The sequence below is a fragment of the Lynx rufus genome, unplaced genomic scaffold (genome assembly GCF_022079265.1).
Source record: "Lynx rufus isolate CCGP_SWC_20201006 ecotype Redwood Valley unplaced genomic scaffold, mLynRuf1.p SCAF_16, whole genome shotgun sequence".
Lineage (NCBI taxonomy): Eukaryota > Metazoa > Chordata > Mammalia > Carnivora > Felidae > Lynx > Lynx rufus.
Window position 1 is genome coordinate 5,944,063 of NW_025814830.1, and position 22,789 is coordinate 5,966,851.

Here is a 22,789-nt window from a genome sequence, read left to right on the forward strand (position 1 = left end):
AATATCCTGCACCTCGAGTATATCGGTGTCCACATCCTGGTCGTGATCTTGTAATGTCGTTTGGCAAGGTGTTCCCATAGCAAAATAGGTCAAGGGCACAGAAGATCCCTCTGTATTATCACTCACAGCCAGCTACGCGTGACTCCGCGGTGATAACCAAAATTTAAAGTTTCTTGGGTTTTTTTTTCTTTTTTCTTTTTCTTTTATTTTGAGAAATGCAAACGAAACAGCAGTTTACAAAGTAAAACGTCAAGTTCCCGCGTGACCTCCTTCCCCCCTGGAGGTGCCCAACCAATGTTTCTTAACCTCCCCTTACAGCAAGCTTCCCTCACACTTGCTTCTGACCGGGACCATCTAACCTCTTTTTTACTTAAGGCATTTTTTTTTTAACCCCAATTGAGTAACATTTTAACCTACTGTACTTTATTTTTTTTTAATTTTTTTAACGTTTATTTATTTTTGAGACAGAGAGAGACAGAGCATGAACGGGGGAGGGTCACAGAGAGGGAGACACAGAATCTGAAACAGGCTCCAGGCTCTGAGCTGTCAGCACAGAGCCCGACGCGGGGCTCGAACCCACGGACCGCAAGATCATGACCTGAGCCGAAGTCGGACGCTCAACCGACTGAGCCACCCAGGCGCCCCTAACCTACTGTACTTTAAATCGACACACTTAATTGGGCTTTTTTTTTATGTTTATTTTGGGGGGGGGGGAGGGAAAGAGCGTGAGCAGGGGAGGGGCAGGGAGAGAGGGAGACACCGAATCCGAAGCAGGCTCCAGGCTCCGAGCTGTCCGCCCAGAGCCCGACTCGGGGCTCGAACTCACGAACCACGAGATTATGACCTGAGCCGGAAATCAGCGCTCAACCCCAGGCCGCCCAGGCGCCCCTAGATCCACCCGCTTAGAAAAGCTTCGCCCGCGTATCAACGAGCAAGAATGCCTTTTGAGACGCTTGTTACATTTTGTTCCAGCTCTCCAGTGATATAAATACCTCACTATTTTTTATAAGTTTTTTTTAATGTTTATTTATTTTTGAGAGAGAGAGAGACACACACACACACAGAGCATGAGCAGGTAGAGGGGCGGAGAGAGAGAGAGAAGCGGCCTCCAGGCTCCCAGCCGTCAACACGGAGCCCGACGTGGGGCTCGAACTCACGAACCGGGAGCTCGTGAACCTGAGCCGAAGTCGGACGCTCAAGCGACTGAGCCGCGCAGGCGCCCTTCACTCTTCTGCAAAGGTTACGACGTTCCCATCTGTCTTCTGTGTATCGAATGTGTCCTAGTCACAAGCTGCACGCGCACGCGCAGACAGAGAGCTGTTTGGCGGGGGGGAAGGGGGTAATACGGTTTCACCAAGGTCACGGTTACCACGAGCCCAGAGAAACCGCACGGGTGGGAAGGGGGGGGCGCCGAGCAGAGGGCGGCCGGGAGCGCGCCCCTCACACCGCCTGGCTCTTCTGGGCTGGGGTGTCCGCCGTGGAGAGGGTGTAGGACTTGCTGTCCCGGGACACGGACTCCTCGGTCAACACGTTCCGGAGCCTGGCGGGGAGGGACTTGAGGAAGCGCGCGTGGAAGCCCCGAGCCGCCGCCACGTAGATGACGGGATTTATGCAGCAGTTGACGTAAGCGAAGGCGACGCACAGGGCGTCCAGAGCCGACACGCTCTTGAAGATTCTCGAGCGCGGGTCGGACAGGGCCAGCATCATCCCCGTCACCTGGTAGGGCAGCCAGAACACAAAGAAGCTGGTCACCACCGCCGCCACCACCTTGACCGTCTTGGCGGAGCGCGTGGCGCTGCGGCTCCACGTCCGAATCAGGAGGAACGTGTAACAGATTCCGAGCGTGACCAGCGGCCACAGGAAACCCACCACCAGCCGCAGGATGGCCACGACCCTCTCGGTGACGAAACGGTCTTTCCCGTAGCTCACGCCGCACTCCATCTTGATCGGAAAGGCCTCCACGCGCACCGCGCGATACATGAAGGACGGGATGGTCAGCAACAGGGCCAAGCCCCAGGCCACGCCGCAGGCCGCCCAGGCCAAGCGGGCCCCTCGATAGTTCTGGCACCAGACGGGGTTAAACACCAGCAGGAAGCGGTCGGCGCTGATGGTGGCCAGGAGCAAGATGCTGGCGTACATGTTGAGCAGGATGAGGGAGGGCAGGACGCGGCAGGCCACCTCGCCATAGGGCCAGTGGCCGTGCTGGACGATGGACGTGAACAAGATGGGCAGCGCCAGGCAGGAGAGGAGGTCGGCCACCGCCAGGTTGAGAAACCAGATGGCGTTGATGTTTCGCCGGACCTCGAAGCCCGTCACCCACACCACCAGGCTGTTGCCCGGGACGCCCACCAGGAAGACCACCGCTAAGATTACCAGGGCAGTCACATTCGGGGCAGACAGGGCGGGGGTTCTAGAAGACTTGTCCACTGGCATGTACGGGTCCACGGTCCAGCCATAATCAGCATAGTCAGGGGTGCTGTAATTCAGGGAGTCCTGGGTGGGATGAGAGAGGCAAGAAGGGCCCATCAGAGCTATGCGGCCAGGAGCCCATCACACCTCTTCTTGGAGCCCCAGGTTTCTCCCCAGGGAAACGGGGATGCGGAGGGCCCAGACCCAGCTACGGGGTTACACCTGCCGCCCTGCCACCTCCTGCTAAAATCCTTGGACATCCCCAGGATCCGGCAACCGAGCGGGCAAAACCTAGTCCTGCTGCCAACGTTGTGGTCACTGTCCGTTCTGACGGCACTGTACCCCATGACACACAGCTTGTTCGCTCTTTCTTGAATTCTTTTTATTTATTTATTTTTTAATGTTTATTTTGGGGACAGAGAGAGACAGAGCATGAACGGGGGGAGGGTCAGAGCGAGAGAGGGAGGCGCAGAATCCGAAACGGGCTCCAGGCTCCGAGCCGTGGGCACAGAGCCCGACGCGGGGCTCGAACTCACGGACCGCGAGATCGTGACCTGAGCCGAAGTCGGAAGCTCAACCGACCGAGCCCTCCCGGGGGGGCCCCGCGGCTCTTTAGCTCTTTTTAACGCCGTCAACAAACTGAGATGATACCCCCAGGTGGCTACCCCACTGCCGCCCATCACCCCCTTTTGCTGCCTCGCGCCCCCTAAGACAGCTCCGTGCTCTGTCTCCGAGTGGCTCCCCCCGAGAAGGCAGGGATTCGGCCTGGTATTTAAGCAAGGAGGAAGGGGGAATCAAAAAAAAAAAAACAAAACAAAAACAAAAACAAACCAAAAAAAAACAACACTCAGTCATCCAGGTAAATATGTTGATGCGATGTTTTAAAGAATCAAAATCAATGCCCGCCCCTCCCCCAAATCCATGGGGGGTGGGGGGACAAAACATCCAAACTCTAAATAAAGACAGGCGGCCATCTTTGTTTGTTTTCTGCCCTTGCACGATTGTGCCTTGGGAACCGTCCAATCAGACCACAGTTTGCTTTCCCAGACAGGGGGGTGTCTGCAAATGGACACTGGTGTGTAAACGTATCAGGCAATTCCGGGGTTTTAGGGACAGTCACGCTGCTGGGGCTCATGAGGTGGTTTCTGTTGTGGGGCGGGGGCGGGGGATTTGAGCAGAGCTTTATTTATTTGTTCTACTCGGTTCAAACTACGGGAGGATATTTTGCGAAGGGTAGAGGGGCGCACATGTGTCCTTTCGCTCCGGGTTCCCGGATAGCTCAGCACTGGCACTTAGGGGCCAGATCCCGACTGTCCTGCTTGAAGCCTGCCTGGGCCCTTGGAAGTTCCCTTACTGCTCCGTGCCTCGGTTTCTTTCCTGGTTGACCCGTACTCTTCTATCACCATTAGCTTAAGTCGTTTCAAAACCTCAGGGTCAGAGCAGAGAGAAAATATTGGGGGGGGTGGCAAGATGAAGCATAAAAAATAGGAATAAGATATAGATTTTTGCCTCGCAAGAGGAAGGACAGAAGGGATGAAAGGAACAGAGAAAGATATAGGTGTCCAAGAACAAAGAGCGCCTTAGCGCCCAGATTATGGTCTCTAATGACCCTCTGCCGTTCAAAGGGCCCCAGCTTGGGGCGCCCCGGGGGGCTCAGTCAGTTAAGCGTCCAACTTCCACTCAGGTCATGAGCTCAAGGTTTGTGAGTTCAAGCCCCACATCGGCCTCTCTGCTGTCGGCGAAGAGCCCACGGCAAATCCTCTGTCCTCCTCTCTTTCTCTGCCCCTCCCCTGCTCATGCACTCTCTCCCTCTCTCTCTCTCAAAATAAATAAATAAACATTAAAAAAAAAAAAACAAACCCAAGCAAACCCATTGGTCACCTTTTTATTCTGGAAAAGAAACAAATCAAGCGTTTATCCTGCCATTTCTGCACAGGGTATATATATTTCAGGGAAATAAAGAGTTGATGTAGGAAAGTCTTCCTGTCGGAAAAAAATCTAAGGGGGGCGCCTGGACATCCTGTTCTATCTGATGTGACGCATTAGAAAGGACACAGCACCGCCTGTGAAGTGATTGTGGCCCAATAAATGAATGGGGCTCCAATCAAGGTTCTAGATCAAAAACGACCAGTCCACAGGAAAAGCAGGGGACAGAGGAACATAATAACGCCACAGGGACAAGATCAGCGCAAGCAGACCGCAGAAAACTCTACGGGACAAATGGTATGTTCTGCTTTCTCCCACAAAGAAATGACACTGTAAAAAAGAAAAAAAAAAAGAGAGACAGAGAAGACGAAGAAATGTCATGGATTAAAGGAGATTTAGAGGCATCTCAGGCAAAGGTAATATGGAGACACTGTTTGGATTTGGAGTGGAATAATCAAGCGGAAAATCAGACATTTTTGAGATAATGTGGGAAATGTAAAAATGGAGTGTTTGACGATAGTAAGGAATCGGTGCTAATTTTATTGAGGGTGATGTGGTATTGTGTTTATGTTTTTAAAAACCGAGGGGGAGGGGCGCCTGGGTGGCTGGGTCCGTTGAGCATCCGACTTGGGCTCGGGTCATGATCTCACTGTCTGTGAGTTCGAGCCCCTCGTCGGGCTCTGTGCCGACAGCTCGGAGCCTGGAGCCTGCTTCAGATTCTGTGTCTCCCTCTCTCTCTGCCCCTCCCCTGCTTGCCCTGCTCTGTCTCTCTCTCGAATATAAATAAAAACAATAATAATAATAATAAAAAGAAGAAGAAGAAGAAGAAATAAACACCGAGGTATTTAAGAGCCAAAGGGTGTGATGCCCACAACTTACTCTCAAATGTTCAGGGGGGAAAAAAGATGATAGACAGACAGATGATAGACAGATGATTGACTGATAAAGCAAATTCGGAGAATCTGGGTAAGCGTGAAAACATTTCAAAATAGAAATCTCAACTTGTTGCAATATTTCTATTGGTAAATAGCCCCTGCGGGAGCCTTCCCCTTACCATCCCCCCCTCCCACACCCCTTCTTCCCATTTCCTTCTGGGACCCACCCAGCCCCCTCCTCCCTCCACTCCCCCACCCCCATCCCCAAGCTCCAGTTTAACTAAAGGGTTAATGCCAGGCCCAGCAGGAGGCTGTAGGGCCGCCCGCACCTTTAGCAGGTGGTTAAACTCGTTGTGAGTGTTCCCTTTGGATGCAGCGTTCAAAGCCAGTAGCTTTTGCACTTCAGGTTCCACAGCAACCAGGCCTCCTTGGCTACAGAGTGACTCAGACTCCGAAAAGGGAGCGTCCCTACGCGCCCCCACTCCCCTGCTCTCACACTCCTCAGCTGACAAAGTGCCTTCCGGATGGACGTGACAGGCGTGAGCTCACCGGGGGCCCTTTTCCTTTTGCTGATTTCATAAGGCCAGGGAAGAAAAAAAAGAAAGTGCTGATTCGAACACCCTGTGGCTTCCAGGACCCTGCCAGGACCAGTGGCTGGGAAAAGCTTTGCCCCTGCAGCACCCCTACAAAGATGGGAAGTAACCAGAGGGTCCAGCAAGAGGGGAGGGGCTGGGTTAATGATGGCGCATCCCGGCCCACAGAACACATCTGGGCCACTCGCCCAAAGAATGAGGAGTTTATGCTCTGATGTGGAAGGCGCTCCAAGAGCTAGGGTGATGGGTAAAACCCAGGACCGGAGGCGCCTGGCTGGCTCAGTTGGTGGAGCCTGCATCTCTCGATCTCGGGGGTCGTGGGTTCAAGCCCCACGTTGGGTGTAGAGATTGCTTAAAAATATGGGGGCGCCTGGGTGGCTCGGTCGGTGAAGCGTCCGACTTCGGCTTAGGTCGTGATCCCGCGCGGTTCGTGGGTTCGAGCCCCGCGTCGGGCTCTGTGCTGACAGATCAGAGCCTGGAGCCTGTTTCGGATTCTGGGCCTCCCTCTCTCTCTGCCCCTCCCTGCTCGTGCTCTGGCTTTCTCTCTTTCTCTCTCAAAAATAAGTAAACATTAAACACAAAATTAAAAAAAAAAATACAAAAATCTTCTCTGGGAATGCAAGCTGGTGCAGCCACTCTGGAAAACAGTACGGAGGCTCCTCAAAAAACTAAAAATAGAACGACCCTACGACCCAGCCATTGCACGACTAGGCATTTATCCAAGGGATACAGGGGTGCCCTTTCCAAGGGACACACGCACCCCCATGTTTATAGCAGCGCTATCGACAAGAGCCAAAGTCTGGAAAGAGCCCAGATGTCCCTCGATGGATGAACGGATAAAGAAGATGCGGGATATATATGCAATGGAGTATTACTCGGCCATCAAAAAGAATGAAATCTTGCCATTTGCAACTACGTGGATGGAACTGGGGGGTATCATGCTAAGTGAAATTAGCCAGAGAGAGACAAATATCATGACTTCACTCCTATGAGGACTTTAAGAGACAAAACAGGGGCGCCTGGGTGGCTCAGTCGGTTGAGCGTCCGACTTCAGCCAGGTCACGATCTCGCGGTCCGTGAGTTCGAGCCCCGCGTCGGGCTCTGGGCTGATGGCTCAGAGCCTGGAGCCTGTTTCCGATTCTGTGTCTCCCTCTCTCTCTGTCCCTCCCCCGTTCATGCTCTGTCTCTCTCTGTCGCAAAAATAAATAAACGTTGAAAAAAAAAAAAAAAAAAGAGACAAAACAGATGAACATAAGGGAAGGGAAGCAAAAATAATATAAAAACAGGGAGGGGGACCAAACAGAAGAGACTCATAAATCTGGAGAACAAACCAAGGGTTCCGGGAGGGGGTGGGGGAAGGGGGAGGGGCTAAATGGGGGAGGGGCATTAAGGAACCTACTCCCGAAATCAATGTTGCACTCTATGCTAATTTGGATGTAAATTTTTTTAAATTAAAAATAAAATTAAAATTTTTAAATGTGGAACACACGCACACACAAAAGAAAGTCTGATGCAACCGTGCAGATGGGGGGGCAGAGGGCACTGGGGCAGGAAGAAAGACGCTCTGATGCACGGCAGAGGGAAAGTCTAGGTTGGTGTGCCTTTTGGCAATGTCTCTTAAAAGAGAAATTGCCCACGGACTTAGCATCTGCAGTCTGGACACCCAGACCTGGGTCCAAAGATGTAACTTTGGTTTCAAAGACAAAACATAGCGGGGGTGTCTGGCTGGCTCAGTCGGTAGGGTGTGCGACTCTTGATCACGGGGTCGTGAGTTCAAGCCCCGCGTTGGGGGTGGAGATTGCAAAAAAAAAAAAAAATTTTTAATATATTTTTAAAAAATTATTAACGTGTATTCATTTTTGAGAGACAGACACAGAGTGTGAGCAGGGGAGGGGCAGAGAGAGAGGGGGACCCCAGAAGCCGAAGCGGGCTCCAGGCTCCGAGCGGTCAGCACAGAGCCCCCCCGCGGGGCTCGAACCCACGAACCGTGAGATCATGACCTGAGCCAAGTCAGACTCTCAACCGACCGAGCCACCCAGGCGCCCCTAAATAATTTTTTTTTTAATAACATTGAATTTAAAAAATAAAGACACGGGCGCCTGGGGTGACTCAGTCAGTTAAGCGACCGACTCTTGATCTGAGCTCAGGTCATTGTCTCACGGTTCATGAGTTCAAGCCCCACATCGGGCTCTGTGCTGACAGTGTGGAGCCTGCTTGGGCTTCTCTCTCCCTCCCTGTCTCTCTGCTCTTTCCTGCCTCTCTCTCTCTCTCTCCCTCTCTCTCTCAAAATAAATAAATAAACTTAATTAAAAAAAAAATAAAGACAAAACGTGGGAAACAACCTAAATCTCTATTGACAGGGGAGAGACCCTCCCAGGAGACTATCACACAGCTGTCAAAAATAAAGGACGAATCCCCTTGAAATATACACGGATGATAACAGTATCTTCCTCCTCGACGTAAATGTAAAGTGCATAGCACAGGGCCTGGCATACAGTAAGCGCTCAATAAATACTGGTTACTAATACTATACGTTACTCTAGGGGAAAAAAGCAAGCTGTAGGCCAACTTGCAGAACGTATGTCTGTTTGCAGGGGGAAGGAACGATAGACATGCCACATGCAGTGAGCGCCTACTGTATACCATGCACGTAAGAGCTTTCCGTGTATCGTTTAATTCTCTCAGTGATCCTGTGACGTAGGTTCTAGTTCCGGAGGATCGTCGGATTGTTCTCCCCATCTTCAAGGTAAAGAGAAGGAAGCCCAAGAAAGAGGAGTCTCCTCGTCTATTACACAGAAGAGACAGAACGTGAAGCTTATTTCAACTCGACCCCCATGTCAAACTACCCCCTACTCTATTCCCTTCACCTCTGTTCTTGAGCACCTGTAGGCTGTTTCTGGAAGGATCCAACACAGCGTGACAAGGAGTCTGAGGCTCTGGGCTGGGCGGGCAGAGTGACTTTTCACTGAATCCGCTTTGGTATTTGGGACCTTTTTACGGCAAGAAGAAGCCGAAGCCAAAGGTCGGTCCGCTTCGCAAAGTCCTGTTGGCCCCAGCCAGGCCTCAAAAGTGGGGTGAGGCAATGCCAAGCCCCTCCCTGGTCAGCTAATGTGTCTTCCGTTTCCTCTTTCACCCAGATGAAGCAAGACCAGAACCTCTAGCAAGGCAGGTACTAAATCACAGCCCTGCCTCTCTGGAGACCCAGCCCTGGGGGCACAGGGGGGTGGGGGGGCAGGGCAGGCGGGAGCCCTCCCAGAGCCTGGAGACCCGCTCCCTTTGACACTCACAGAACCCACGGGACAGCCTGGGTCTGCCACCCACCCGTGAAGGACCCGGGCCATCTCTGCTCCTGCCTGGGCCTCAGTTTCCCCGTCTCTACAATTCAGAACATCTGAAAGTCCGGGTGAGTAACTACCTTGCTTCCGAGCTGGTTCTTTGCAGCCTCCCAGGGTTTGCTCCTGTCCTTCCCGCCGCCAGAAAGACCCCTCCTGGATCTCTCCACTTGAGGAAGATGCCATCTAGCCAGATCCAACGCTCGGATTTCCTGCCCCAGGGACCTTTCTGATCCCAGCCCTGAGGACCTGGGGATAATCCCTTTGATGATCTTACTTTGTAGCTGTTTCCCAGCCCTGGAGAGTCTTGAGATTCAGGGGAGAAGGGAGGAGACGGAGAACAGAGAGAGGGAGAGGCAGCGAGAAGGGGAGTGGTGGGGAGAGAGAGAGACCCAGCAAGGAGACAGAGAAGGGAGATGGTTCCTGAGCCCCATGATCCTGCTGGGGGGGGACTCACCATATTCAGGTCTCCCGGGCTCCCCGCTGATCGAAGGTGCGTCCTGCACACAGACTGTGGTTTTTAAGCCCCAAGGGAGGGTGCAAACAGCAGAAAGGAAATGACCAGTCTTTCCCCTCTGGGGTTCTCATTGGTCTGCGCACTGGGCACCCCAACTGGGGCAGCTTCCGTGGGGCATTACCCAGAGAGCTCTGAACACCTCCTTCCAGCCAGAGTAGGGAGGCTGGGCTCACAAACCTGAGGAAATTCCTGGCCTGACGAGGGTGGAACCCAGAGAGAAGAGACACCGCCCCCCCCCCCCCCCCCGCCACCGCCCAGATCTAGGCTCGACCCCTCTCTTGGCCTTGGTTTCCCCATGTGGGACCTTCTAGGGCCCCGGGGAAGGTGCAGAAAAGCTCAGAGATCCAACTGGATCAAACCCCCCTGGGATCCTGGGGAGCAGGGATCGTGAGAGAGCCCCAGCCTCCCAGCCAGGTTGCTTGGAGGCCCAGAGAGGTCCGTGGAGGTGGCCCGGCTGTTAAATCCTCCTGCCTGGCCTTTTGAAGTTGGCACCCCCTGAGCACAGCCATCGTTTCCGGCCTCTTTCTGGGTTCTCCCGGAGACACGTGGAAGCCTGGGGTGAGGAAGGACCCTACGTTGGTCTCTTGTGGCTGCTGTAACAAAATGCCACAAACTGAGCGGCTTAGAACCACAGAAATGGGGGCGCCTGCCTGGCTCGGTGGGGAGAGCCCATGAGTTTTGATCTCAGGGTTGTGAATTCGAGCCCCACGTTAGACAGTGTTTACTTAGAAAAGAAAGGAGGGGCGCCTGGGTGGCTCAGTCGGTTAGGCAGCCGGGACTTCAGCTCAGGTCATGATCTCGCAGGCTCGTAGGTTCGAGCCCCGCGTGGGGCTCTGTGCTGACCGCTCACAGCCTGGAGCCTGCTTCCGGTTCTGTCTCCCTCTCTCTCTGTCCCTCCCCCACTCGCACTCTCTCTCTCTCTCAAAATTAAAGACACGTGAAAAAGAAATGCACCACCCCTACCAAAAAGAAAAATCGAAAAAAAAAAGATTTTTTTTTGACCCATCTCCACTGCCCCTACAGAGTTCGGAGTCGTTCCCCCAGGCTGTTACAAGTGTGGTATTTGTGTTTGGGGACCCACACGAGGGTGCACGATGTCGGGTTTTAGTGCCGCTACACGAAGCCACGGGTGTGGTCCAGGGGCGCTCAGCAAGGACTTGGACGGTCGCTTTCTGAGGATTTGGCGCTGGTAGGGAGGAGGTGCTGTCATACTGACCCTGACCTCAAGGGGGCGCTTGAGCTGGGAGAGACTCAGAAAGCCAGGCCACGCCCCCTTTTTTTTTTTTTTTTTTTTTTTTTAGAATTTTGGACCAAAGCTGCGTATTGCCTTAAAGCATGGGTTCTTAACGTTTTCTCGTCTTTTTCCTTTTTTTTTTTTTATGTTTGCTTATTTTTGAGAGCGAGAGGGAGCGGGGGAGGGGCAGAGAGCAAGAGAGTCCCAGGCAGGCTCTGCACAGTCAGCACAGAGCCTGAGGCGGGGCTGGACCCCAGGAACCAACCAGGGAGATCGGGTCAGAGCGGAAGTCGGTTGCTCAACGGACTGGACCACCCAGGCGCACCCGTGGGTTCTTAATGTTTTCTGTGCCCTAGACCCTTGGTGAAGTTATGAACTTCTCAGAATTTTTTTTTTTTTTTTTTTTTTTTTTTGCAACTGCTGATTTTGATGTAATTTCCGACTTAAGTGGAAGTGGCAAGGAGACTACAAGCAACTCCCGTGTGGCTTTCGCCCAGATTCACGCACCGTTGCATTTGCCCCCTGTGCTGGGCTTTCTTTAATATGCGCCCACTATATGCCTGGGGTGGGGGGGTGGGGGGGGGGACGCGGCAGGTAATCAATCAGGGTTCTCTAGAAAAACAGGACCAATAGGACAAAGAGGGGGCGCCTGGCTGGCTCAGTCACTAGAGCATATGACTCTTGACCTCGGGGTTGTAAGCTTGAGCCCATGTTGGGTGTACAGATGACTTAAAAAAAAAAAAAAAAGAATAAAATCTTCCAAAAGAATAGGATAGGAGGGCCTGGGGGGCTCCGTGGGTGAAGCGTCTGACTCTTGATTTTGACTCAGGTGGTGATCCCACCGGTTCACGAGTTCGAGCCCCGCATCCGGCTCCGCGAGGACAGTGAGGAGCCTGCTTGGGATATTCTCTCTCTCTCTCTCTCTCTCTCTGCCCCTCCCCCACTCTCTCTCTCGGAATAAAATTTTAAAAACAGGATAAAGAAACGGGGGAGGGGAGGGAGAGAGAGAGTGAGGCAAGGAAGGAGGAAGAGAGGGATATTTGTCTTAAGAAATTGGTTCCTGGAGGGGCGCCTGGGTGGTTCAGTGGGTTGAGCATCTGACTTCCGTTCAGGTCACGAGCTCGCGGTTTGTGGGTTTGAGCCCCACATCAGGCTCTGGGCTGACAGCTCAGAGCCTGGAGCCTGCTTCGGATTCTGTGTCTTGTTCTCTCTCTGCCCCTCCCCCACTTGTGTTCTGTCTCTCTGTGTCTCTCAAAAATAAATAAAAATGTAAAAAAATCGGGGCGCCTGGGTGGCGCAGTCGGTTAAGCGTCCGACTTCAGCCAGGTCACGATCTCGCGGTCCGTGAGTTCGAGCCCCGCATCAGGCTCTGGGCTGATGGCTCAGAGCCTGGAGCCTGTTTCAGATTCTGTGTCTCCCTCTCTCTGTCCCTCCCCCGTTCATGCTCTGTCTCTCTCTGTCCCAAAAATAAATAAACGTTGAAAAAAAAAAATTTAAAAAAAAATAATAAAAAAAAAATAAAAATGTAAAAAAATAAAATAAAATAAAAAAGAAATCGGTTCCTGGAGTTGTGGGAGCTGGCAAGCCATGGGAACCTGATACAAAGGTTCTGTGTGTGTGTGTGTGTGTAGATATAGATATATATAGATATATATCTTCGCCCTTTTCTCTGAATCACTAGAGAGTGAGCTAGAAACCCCATGCCTCTTTACCACAGAGCAGTAGGAAATATAGTACTGATATAATCTGCAGTTCATGTTCAAATGTCATCAACTGTTCCAATAAGGTGCTTTTGTCACAATTTTTTCTTTTATTTATTTTGAGAGAGAGAAAGTGAGCAGGAGAGGGGCAGAGAGAGAGGGAGAGAGAAAATCCCAAGCAGGCCGAGCGAGGGGCTTGATCCCACGACTGTGAGATCATCACTTTAGCTTTCTGAATAATGTTTTTGTGAATACATTTGAAAGCACCTATTTTCCCCCCTTTCAACAGCTTAATAAATCCATTCTTGGCTTGAAATCTGTTTACTTAATCATTTGCCTATTGGGATTAGGTGGTTTCTGACGCTTTTGTTCAGACCACAGTGAGCACCCTCAGACATAATAATAATAATAAAAAAGACAACCTAATAGAAAAATGGGCCGGGGTGCCTGGGTGGCTCAGTCAGTTAAGTGTCCGACTTCAGCTCAGGTCACGATCTCACAGTTTGTGGGTTCGAGCCCCGCGTCGGGCTCTGTGCTGATGGCTCAGAGCCTGGAGCCTGCTTGGGATTCTGTGTCTCCCTCTCTCTCTGCCCCTCCCCTGCCTGCTCTCTGTCTCTCAAAAATAAAGAAATGTTAAAAAAAAAAAATTGTTTTTGTTAATAAAAAAATAAAATAAAATCTTCTTAAATCCCATGTTACTTTGAATCCGCATTTCCTACTACCCATCTGAAGCTGGCCGGGCCGAGCATGGGGCTGCAGCCACCACACCACGGACAACAGCCACTGGTGGCCAGCCACCACCCTGCTAGCTGTCACAGGAAGCCCAGGGCCAGACAGATGCTGGCCTTGTGTATTGGGGCTCCTGAGCGGTGGCCACAGGAACTTCTGAGGCAGGATGTGGTGGGCCCAGCCCCAGCAGTGGTTGGGCCCACACAACCTTCTAACCCTGGTCAGACGGACTTCGGGAACTTCCAGCCCCGGCTGAACCTGGAAACCAGATGGTGACAGGAAGTACCAAGGGGAAGCTGGGAGAAAGAAGCCGGAGGACACATCAGGCAGAGGGCCTCTTCTCGGTGGAAAACACCAGCAAGAACAACAACAGGGGAGCCTGGGGGGGCTCAGTCAGTTTCGCATCCGACTTCGGCTCAGGTCATGATCTCGCGGTTCGCGAGTTCGAGCCCCGCGTGGGGCCCTGTGCTGACGGCTCAGAGCCTGGAACCTGCTTCGGATTCTGTGTCTCCTTCTCTCTCTGCCCCTCCCCCACTCACACTCGCTCGCTCTCTCTCTCTCTCTCTCTCAAAAATCAATAAACATTAGAAAATATTTTTTAATAAATAAAAATGCACGGATACAAAGCGAATGGGTATCTCTGATCCTAAAATGCCGGTTTTAAGATCTTTTTAAATTGTTTATTTATTTTGAACCCAATAGGACAAAACCCATTTTTGGGGGGCGTGCCGTCCTGCGAGCGTTGACAAAAACACCGAGTGGGGTAACCACCACCGCAAATGAGACCCAGAACAGTCTCGTCCCCCGCCCCCCACCCCGGAAAATTCCCTGAGGGGCCTCTTTGCAGCCAGCCCCTCCCCCACCTGTAACCCCTGGCAACCGCCGCGCTAGTCTCCGTCACCAGATTGGCCTTTTCCAGAATGTCCTATAAACGGAATCATACCATACACAGCTTTCTGAATCTGACTTCTCCCCCTCAGCCTCATACGTTTACAACTCATCCCTGTCGCTGTGTGGGTCGCAGAAGTCCCCTTTAATCGCTGAGTGGCACTCCATCCTCCCAGGACTGTTGATCTCAGGGTGGTGAGTTCGAGCCCCGCGCGGGGCGGAGAGACTCCGGACAAATAAAATCTTTAAAAGGTTTCACTGCTGCAGGGCGTCCGGGGAGCTAGGAGCCGGACTGCTGGGTGCTGTGGTTAATGTGTGTTTTGTTTTGATTTGATTTGATTTTTAATTTTTTTAACGTTTATTTATTATTGAGAGACAGAGAGACACACAGCATGAGCAGGGGAGGGGTAGATAGAGGGGGGGGACACAGAATCCGAAGCAGGCCCCAGGCTCTGAGCTGTCGGCACAGAGCCCGATGTGGGGCTCGAACCCACAAACCGTGAGATCATGACCTGAGCCGAAGTCGGTTCCCCAACCAACTGAGCCACCCAGGCGCCCCTGTGTGTTTCAATTTTATAAGAACCCCGCTGTATTCATTTTCTGTTGCCACGAACGACCGCCAACTGGGTGGCTTAAAGCGACAGCAGTTTATTGTCTCCCGGGCATGGAGGTCAGAAGCCTGAAATCAGGGTGAGGGCAGGGCAGGGCCTCGCCTCCCATAGGGGCAGGAGAGGATTCACCCCTGCCTCCTGTAGCTTCTGGCGGCTCCAGATACTCCTGGCTCTTGTGGCCGCGTCCAGCCTCGGCCTCTGTCTTCACCTGGCCTCTCCTCTGTTCTGTCTTTCGTCTCCCTGTCTTTTTTTAATGTTTGTTTATTTATTTTGAGAGAGAGCGAGAGAGGGTGTGCGCAGGGGAGGGGCAGAGAGAGAGAATCTCGGGCAGGCTCCCGGCCCAGAGCCCAGAGCCCAGCGCGGGGCTCGAACCCACGAGCGAGATCATGACCTGAGCCGAAGTCGGACGCTCAACCGACTGAGCCACCCAGGCGCCCCATTCATCCATCTTTACCACCAATTTTAATCCCCTTACTCCCCAAAGTACGCCAAGTGCTGGACTCAAGCCTCATGGGGGAAAACTGGTCAAGTTTCCTGTTCTGCCTTCACTCCGCCCGGGGCCGTCGCCCTGTGGAGATGTTTTAAGCCTTGCCCTTTGTCGGGTCTGTGTTTGGTCACGGGTGTACGCGCTTTGTCTTAAGTGTATTTATTTTTAAGTAACCTCTCCACTCGACATGACTCGATCTCACAACCCTGAGATCAAGAATCGCCCACTCCTCCAACCCAGCCAGCCAGGTGCCCCTTGTGGGAAGGAGGGGGGTGGGGGGGCACACATTTGCAATCAGCTGAAAGCCTGATATGAAGGCGGAGCTATTTTCCTGGCAATAAACCACTGATATTATTCTCTAATTTTAAACTGTTTCACATGCACCTCCCCCCCCACACACACACACCCACACAAAAAAAGACCAAGTCTGAAGAATGGGGAAAAAAATAGGGGCACCTGGATGGCTCAGTCGGTTAAGCATCTGACTTCGGCTCCGGTCATGATCTCCCGATTCATGGGTTCGAGCCCCACATCGGGCTCCGTGCTGACACCTCGGAGCCTGGAGCCGGCTTTGGATTCTCTGTCTCCCTCTCTCTCTGTCCCCCTCCCATTTGTTCTTTATCTCCTTCTCTCTCTCTCTCTCTCAAAAAATAAATAAACATTTAAAAATTTAAAAAATGTTTAAATATATATATATATATATGAAGAAAATGAAAATAGGACAAGATCTGGAGACGATCGCAATTTTGCCTGAGTTTCCCCCAAAGCGGTGATTTGACAGGTAGTTTATGCGGGGGTCGATCAAGGGCAGCAGGAGTGAGGAAGTACAGACCAGAGACCAGAGAAGGGAGAAAGGCCATTAAAGGGTGTGTTAACGCCCACCGGTTGGGGGCAACCTGGGCTTGATCCTGCTGGGGACCCTGCTGGGGACCCTGCGAGGAACCAGGCAGAACAGACCTCGGGATCTTCCCACCGAAGGGAGGACGGGGTGGGCATTGATGTCATCACCCGCTGCCCCCTTTGAGGCGGCGTCGCCCCAACCCCTCCCACTTCGGGGGCTGCACCTGGGGTCCAAATAAGTCCAGCGATGCCAGAAAAAGCCACAAGGAGACACCTCGGTGCCGAGCTGAGAGGCTGACCAGGTGCCGGAAACTGTCAGCCCTCGCGGGTGAACCCAGGCGGGGAGAGGCACCTGCGCTGTCTCCTCCCCCCCCCCCCATGCCCCTTGACAATTTCTTTTTTAACCAGGAAATTGTCTCTGCTCTGGCCAGACGCTGTAATTCACTTTCTGTCCGCGGTTTTTTTGTGTGTGGTTTTTTTTGTTGTTGTTTTTCTGACGAACAGAAATCAGTTTCTCTGCCTCACCTCTAAATCAATGCTCAAAGAAAACTAGTGCAAAGCTATCAAGTTTAAAGAGCACTGAATTGTTACCTTTTCTGAAGCGCAAAATTGTCGGCATCCCCAGGAGGCTCCAACCTGTCGGTCAGGCTTGGAAGAAACTCTACCCAATGAAGTGGAGCTAATACGGCATGTAAAACAAGCATCCTAAATATCCGTGGAGAACCAAGAGAGGATATTGAAAATCTGAAGCAAGAAGAGGAAGTTATGAAGTAGAACCTAACTGGAGACAAGGGACATGAACGATATAATTACTGAAATAAAGAACTTAATAGGTGAGTTGAATGGCCGAATGGATACAGCTAAAGAATGAGTGAGTGAGCTGAAAATGCTGTCCCCAAAGGCCTCCATGTGGGACAGAGAGAGAGAAACCCTAAGGAAAAAATTAAGGTCTATGGATAGAAGTAACAGTTCGAGGGGCACCTGGCCGGCTCAGTCGGTTGAGCATCTGACTTTGGCTCGGGTCATGAGCTCATGGTTCACGGGTTCAAGCCCCGCGTGGGGCTCTGGGCTGACCGCTCGGAGCCCGGAGCCTGCTTCGGATTCTGGGTCTCCCTCTCTCTCTGCCCCTCCCCCACTCCTGCTCTATCTCTCTCTCTCTCTCTCTCAAAAATAAAGAAACATTAAAACCAAATAAAAAATAATAATAAAATTTTTTTAAAGAATTCAGAATTCATGGAGGTCTTTGCCGTCAGATAAACCTTTGTATGTGACTGGCCATGTTTCTGACCTCCCCTCCCCCATCCCATCCACTTCTGTAAAACGAGGGGAAGAATGTTTAGTGCGCAGGGTTATTGTCAAAATATCATGACCGAATGGGAAACGCCTTAGTAGAATAAAGCTTTTTATTATTCTTATTTTTTTAGAGAGAGAGTGTGTGAGCGGGGGAGAAGGGCAGAGGGAGACAAAGAAAATCTTAAATTTTTTTTTATGTTTTATTTTATATTTGAGAGACAGCGAGCAGGGGAGGGGCAGAGAGATAGAGACAGAACCCGAGGCAGGCTCCAGGCTCCGAGCGGTGAGCAGAGAGCCCGACGCGGGGCTCGAACCTCACGAGCAATGAGCTCCGTGACCTGAGCCGAAGTCGGATGCTCAACCGACTGAGCCGCCCAGGGGCCCCCATAATAAAGCTTTTGAAATGACTATAATGCTTGTGGCAACTGAGTGAAGCTAAGGATGCCAAACTGAAGACACCTAGTCTCCTGTTAAATCCAGTACGTGTACCACTGAGTCCCTATGTGCTATTTTTCACGACTTTATTAAAGTATAATCGATGTGCCACACACAGCACGTATCGAGAACGAGGTAGGAAGGTGACACCCCCGCCACAAGCAAGTTAACACACATTTCCATAGTGCCCAGAAGGTTCTTTGCGGTTCTTTGCAATCTAGCCCTCCCTCTACCCTCTGCCCTCAGGAAACCACTGATCTGCCTTCTGTCGTAACAGATCGGTTTGAATTTCCTAGAATTTCGCGTAAGTGGAAGGGTAAGGTAGGAGGTGATTTCTCTTGCCCGGTGTCTTTCACGTGGTGTAATGTTCCGTATCCAATTCCTTTTTCTTGCAAAGCTGTATTCCACTGTTCGGTGGGAGAGGCAGAAAAATGCCCCCGGGGTCTCCATGCCCCTGTAACTGACCCCCTCCAACAAAAACCCTGGACACCAAGGCTCAGGGGAACCTCCCTGGTTGGCAAAGGCTCCAGGTGTGCGGCCGCGTGACCTCGCTAGGAAAAGCGAGCGCTGTCCATACGATTCCGTGGGGACAGACAACCGGAAGCTCACGCCTGGTCTCTCCTGGAGGCCGCGTGCCCACCTTTCCCCTCGGCTGACGTTAATCTCTCTCCTTTCGCTCTGATAAATCACAAGTGTGATTCTAACAGCTCTTCTGGGTTCCGTGAGCCCTTCTGGTGAGTCGCCAAACATGAAAGTCGTCTTGGGGACGTGCGACAGACGCACCTGTCTGGGTGCTTCTCAGCAACCGCACCCCTCGGAATTTTCCAGAGTGTCCATTGGTTTCCATCTCTAGCTTTCTTTCCACTTCCCAAACCCAGATACCACCCGTCTCCAGCTGTCCATTTGATGACCACACTCCACGCTTCCCAGTCCTTAGTTTGCCTCTCCCCCTATCTAATTGCACACCACCTTCCTGTCCCTTTCTCAGAAACGTTGTCCCCTCTTAGGGCGCCTGGGTGGCTCACTGGGTTGAGCACCTGACCCTTGATTTTGACTCAGGTCATGATCCCGGGGTTGTGGGATCGAGCCCCACGGCAGGCTCCGTGCGGAGCGTGGAGCCCACTTGGAATTCTCTCTCTCCCTCTCTCTGCCCTCTGCCCCTCCCCTGCTCACACTCACTCTCTCTCTAAAATTTAAAAAAAGCAAAGAGTCTTTATCCGCTCTCTTCTTGTTGCGTTTCCTCCTCCTTCAGTCACCCCGAACTTCAGCGTTTCCTTCTCTCCATCCCTCTTCTCCTGGCCCGTGTCCACTGTGTCCCCATCTTCCCCGCTCGGTGCTATAGTCTGTCAGTGTGGCTCCTCCCCATCTCTCTCTGTCCCCCATCACCCAGCCTTTGGGGGACTCTCCACCCCCTCTGTCCTTCTCTCTCTTGGTGTCTCTGAGATGCTTTCAAGGTAACTCAAGCCCTTCAACTTCATCTCCTCAGATGGGTCATCTGTCCTGCCTCCTTATTTTTTTTAATGTTTATTTATCTATTTTTAGAGAGTGGGGGAGGGGCAGAGAGAGAGAGACAGAGAGAGAGAATCCCAACCAGGCTCCGTGCTGTCAGGGTGGAGCCCAACGTGGGGCTCGATCCCATGAACCATGAGATTCGTCAGAACCTGAGCTGAGATCAAGGGTCAGATGCTCAGGGGCGCCTGGGTGGCTCAGTCGGATGAGCGTCCGACTTCGGCTCAGGTCACGATCTCGCGGTTCGTGGGTTCGAGCCGCGCATCGGGCTCTGAGCTGACAGCTCTGATCCTGGAGCCTGCTTCGGATTCTGTGTCTCCTTCTCTCTCTGCCCCTCCCCCGCTCACGTTCTGTCTCTCTCTTCTTGCTCAAAAATAAATAAACATTAAATGTTAAAAAAAAAAAAAAAAGAGTTGGACACTCAACTGACTGAGCCGCTCAGGTGTCCCTGTCCTTCCTCCTCTCTCTTGGCATGTTCGGCTCCCTCTGTCTCTGCTTCACTCTGTCTCTCCCTCTTTTCCTCCCCCCCCCCCAACCTCACAGTCCCCGTCCTTCCCAACCTCCCAAGGGTTCTGTCTCTCTCTCGGAACTTCTCTCCCTGCATTTGTCTCCATGTTTCCATCTCTGCATCTCTTGACGTCTCTTTGTGCCTCCGTTTCTCTTTCACATTCGGCCTCAGAGACACCCCCCTCCCCGACTCCCAAGTTGCCACACCTCCTTCCCCAGATGTCTCAGTGCCAGCTCAGGTTCCACCGCCCCCCCCTCACTGTCCCCTCTGTCGCTTCCCTCTCTCTCAGCGTCCCTGCCCGTGCCCCCTGCCTGACAATCTGCCTTCAGAGTTGCCAGGATGACAAGCCACCTCTTCTCTCTGGATAAAAACCACATTTGTTTATTTTTATCACAGCGAAGTGCGGGCGTCAGCACGTAATCAAACAGAAAACAGAGAACATGAAACACTCTCCTCTCGGTCCTTATCAGGCTCAGGGCAAGCACTTCCTAAGGGTTCTACGCTGCTTCTGTCCCCTGCCAGCAAGGACACTTTTCAGTCCCCCACAGTCCTGAGCCCCAGGCCTCCTGGGGCAGCAGGGACAGGCAACAAAGAGCTCTCTCAGGCTCTGAGTATTGCTCTGAAAGAGCAGGGGTTGGGGCCCCTAGGGAGCTCAGTCGGTTGAGCGTCCGACTTCGGGTCAGGTCATGAGCATGCGGTTCGTGGGTTCGAGTCCCGCGTCGGGCTCTGTGCTGATGGCTCGGAGCCCGGAACCTGCTTCGGATTCTGGGTCTCCCTCTCTCTCTCCGCCCCTCCCCGACTCATGCTCTATCTCTCTGTCTCTCAAAAATAAATAAACATTAAAAAAATTTTTTTGATAATCATCATCATAATAAAAGAATAAGCTCACAGTTGTCCTTTAGTGTCACAAGTAAAACAAACAAACAAACAAACAAAAAATTGGCCTCCAATCGGTATCCTCTCTCATGGTCCTGTGGATGGACTTCCGGGCACTTCTCACTTGGAGCCTCTTGAGGTCGGCTGGAGCTGTGCTCATCTGAAGGCCCAACCGGGCCGGACGTGCCAGGTGACCCGCTCGCATGGTTGGCCATCGATTCTGGCCGTCGAGTGGGGGCATAGCTGGGATTTTCAACCAGAGAGCCTACGCGCGGGCTCTCCCTATGGTTTGGGCTGAGAAGCAAAGCCAGCAGTGACATGGGGCGCAGGTTAGAGTCAGATCACATGGCTTTCAGCTTCCCACCTACGCACCCCCCGCCCCCAACACACACACTTTTTGCTCTGTAAATTACTCCTCAGCCTCTAGGGCACAATGTGAACATTTATGCCTTTTATACCCTCCCTGCCCGCACGGCCATCCTTTGATTCCCAGTTTCAGGTTTGAGCCCAGCGCCCAGGTCACCCAGCCCCCATCCACCCCCTCATCCTATGGCGACGTGGGACATGGGACATGACCACCCGTGCAGATCCGGTAACCCTTCACAAGCCTTCGTTCCGTCCGCCTCATCTCCTTGGAAGGAATGTGTCTCCCACCCCTTTATACCAAGAGGCTGTGCAACTTGCTTGGCCAGTGGGATGAAGGCACACAGACCACAGAGGCTTGAGATGCACCATGGCAGTTGGGCTCACACCTCTGCCATTACTACGAGAAGGATATTCTTGGGATAGGCCGTTGGTCCCAAGCACTGGATGCACCTGCCGGGGCCAGCCAGGATCAGCCCAGCCACAAACACCTGAGGGAGCCCAGCCAAGATCAGCAAGCCATCCAACCATGCGCAGCCCCAGGCAGTCCAGCTCCATGGGACCCCGGTCGGTCGTACAGGAGAAGTCAGCTAGGATCAGCAGAGCCTTCCGGCCACAGTCAGCTGACCCCCGGATGCACCCGCTAAATAAACATCCGTAGGTGTACATCACACGCAGATCTGGGTTATTCTCGGACCAGAGTAAACGGATACATTAGCAGCAGTATAGCCGTGAGTCCATCATCACTACATGGCTGCAGTGTGACTAAGTGATAAAGAATTGTACCCAGAACCAGATGTGAAATGTACATGCCCCGGGGGGCGCCTGGGGGGCATCTGACTTCAGGTCACCGTCTCAAGGTTCGCATCGGGCTCTGCACTGACAGTGTGGAGCCTGCTTGGGATTCTCTCTCCCTCTCTCTCCCTGCCCCTCCCCCCCACTCACACGCTCTCACACTTTCTCTCTAAATAAATAAATATATATATATATATATATATATATATATATATTTGAAATGTACATGACCCGGAAGGCTAAAGACAGTTTTACAACTACGTAAGTTTCAGGATGATGTAGCTGGAGGGGGAGTGGGTTTAAAAGGCTCATGTTCGGGACTTTCCGTGACTTGGCTGGAGTTCACCAGGCTTTTTTTTTTTTTTTTCCAGAGGCTAGCTGACTTGTAACATTGCAACAGAACAAATGCAGAAGCAACTATAAGAACCCAGTTGTCTTCTATTGAGCCAGACGTTAAATATTCTCAGAAATGTAAAGTGATGTCACTCTTCTCATTACTTTTTTTTTTTTTTTAATTTTGGAAAATACAGCATTTTTCATTCGAAATGTTATTTATGTTGGGGTGCCTGGGTGGTTCGGCTGGTGAAGTGTCCGACTTCGGCTCAGGTCATGATCTCACGGCTTGTGGGTTCGAGCCCCTCATCGGGCTCTGTGCTGACAGCTCGGAGCCTGGAGCCTGCTTCGGAATCTGTGTCTCCCTCTCTCTCTGCCCCTCCCCGGCTCGTGCTCTGTCTCTCTCTCTTGAAAATAAACACTTAAAATTTGTTAATAAAATAAAATGTTATTTATGTTAAAACACAATGAGTTTCCAAATGTCCATCAGCAGACCAATGGATGAACAAAATGTGATACAACGTGCATTCAGTGGA

At 52.1% G+C, this 22,789-nt stretch overlaps 1 protein-coding gene and 1 long non-coding RNA gene across 5 annotated transcripts; one reads left to right on the forward strand and one right to left on the reverse strand.

The window, feature by feature from the left end:
* Positions 1–1,232: 1,232 nt before the first annotated feature.
* Positions 1,233–9,713, reverse strand: C5AR1 (complement C5a receptor 1). Of its 4 annotated transcripts, none has more exons than XM_047077760.1 (4): positions 9,593–9,713; positions 9,219–9,384; positions 8,447–8,588; positions 1,233–2,493 (listed from the first exon to the last, which is right to left on the reverse strand). In XM_047077760.1, the coding sequence occupies exons 3-4, from the start codon at positions 8,540–8,542 to the stop codon at positions 1,441–1,443; spliced, it is 1,149 nt and encodes a 382-aa protein (XP_046933716.1). In that variant the 5' UTR covers positions 8,543–8,588; positions 9,219–9,384; positions 9,593–9,713; the 3' UTR covers positions 1,233–1,440. The 4 variants fall into 4 exon arrangements, with proteins under 4 accessions (XP_046933716.1, XP_046933715.1, XP_046933713.1 ...); XM_047077759.1 differs by lacking the exon at positions 9,219–9,384 and having other exon boundaries at positions 1,233–1,716; positions 1,870–2,493; positions 9,593–9,609; XM_047077757.1 differs by lacking the exon at positions 9,219–9,384 and having other exon boundaries at positions 9,593–9,610.
* On the forward strand, positions 8,809–22,485 carry LOC124510981 (uncharacterized). Its single transcript, XR_006961790.1, has 3 exons — positions 8,809–9,206; positions 16,767–16,974; positions 22,292–22,485. It is a non-coding gene; the product is annotated as an uncharacterized LOC124510981 (long non-coding RNA).
* The last annotated feature ends 304 nt before the right edge of the window (positions 22,486–22,789 follow it).

Excerpts from the sequence above, each read along its gene's own strand:
- C5AR1 (XM_047077760.1), bottom strand. The coding sequence starts at position 8,542 with ATGGGGAGAACAATCCGACGATCCTCCGGAACTAGAACCTACGTCACA. Across the intron at positions 2,494-8,446 it reads GGAAAGCTCTTACGTGCATG|GACTCCCTGAATTACAGCAC; the intron begins GTATACAGTAGG and ends CATCCCACCCAG.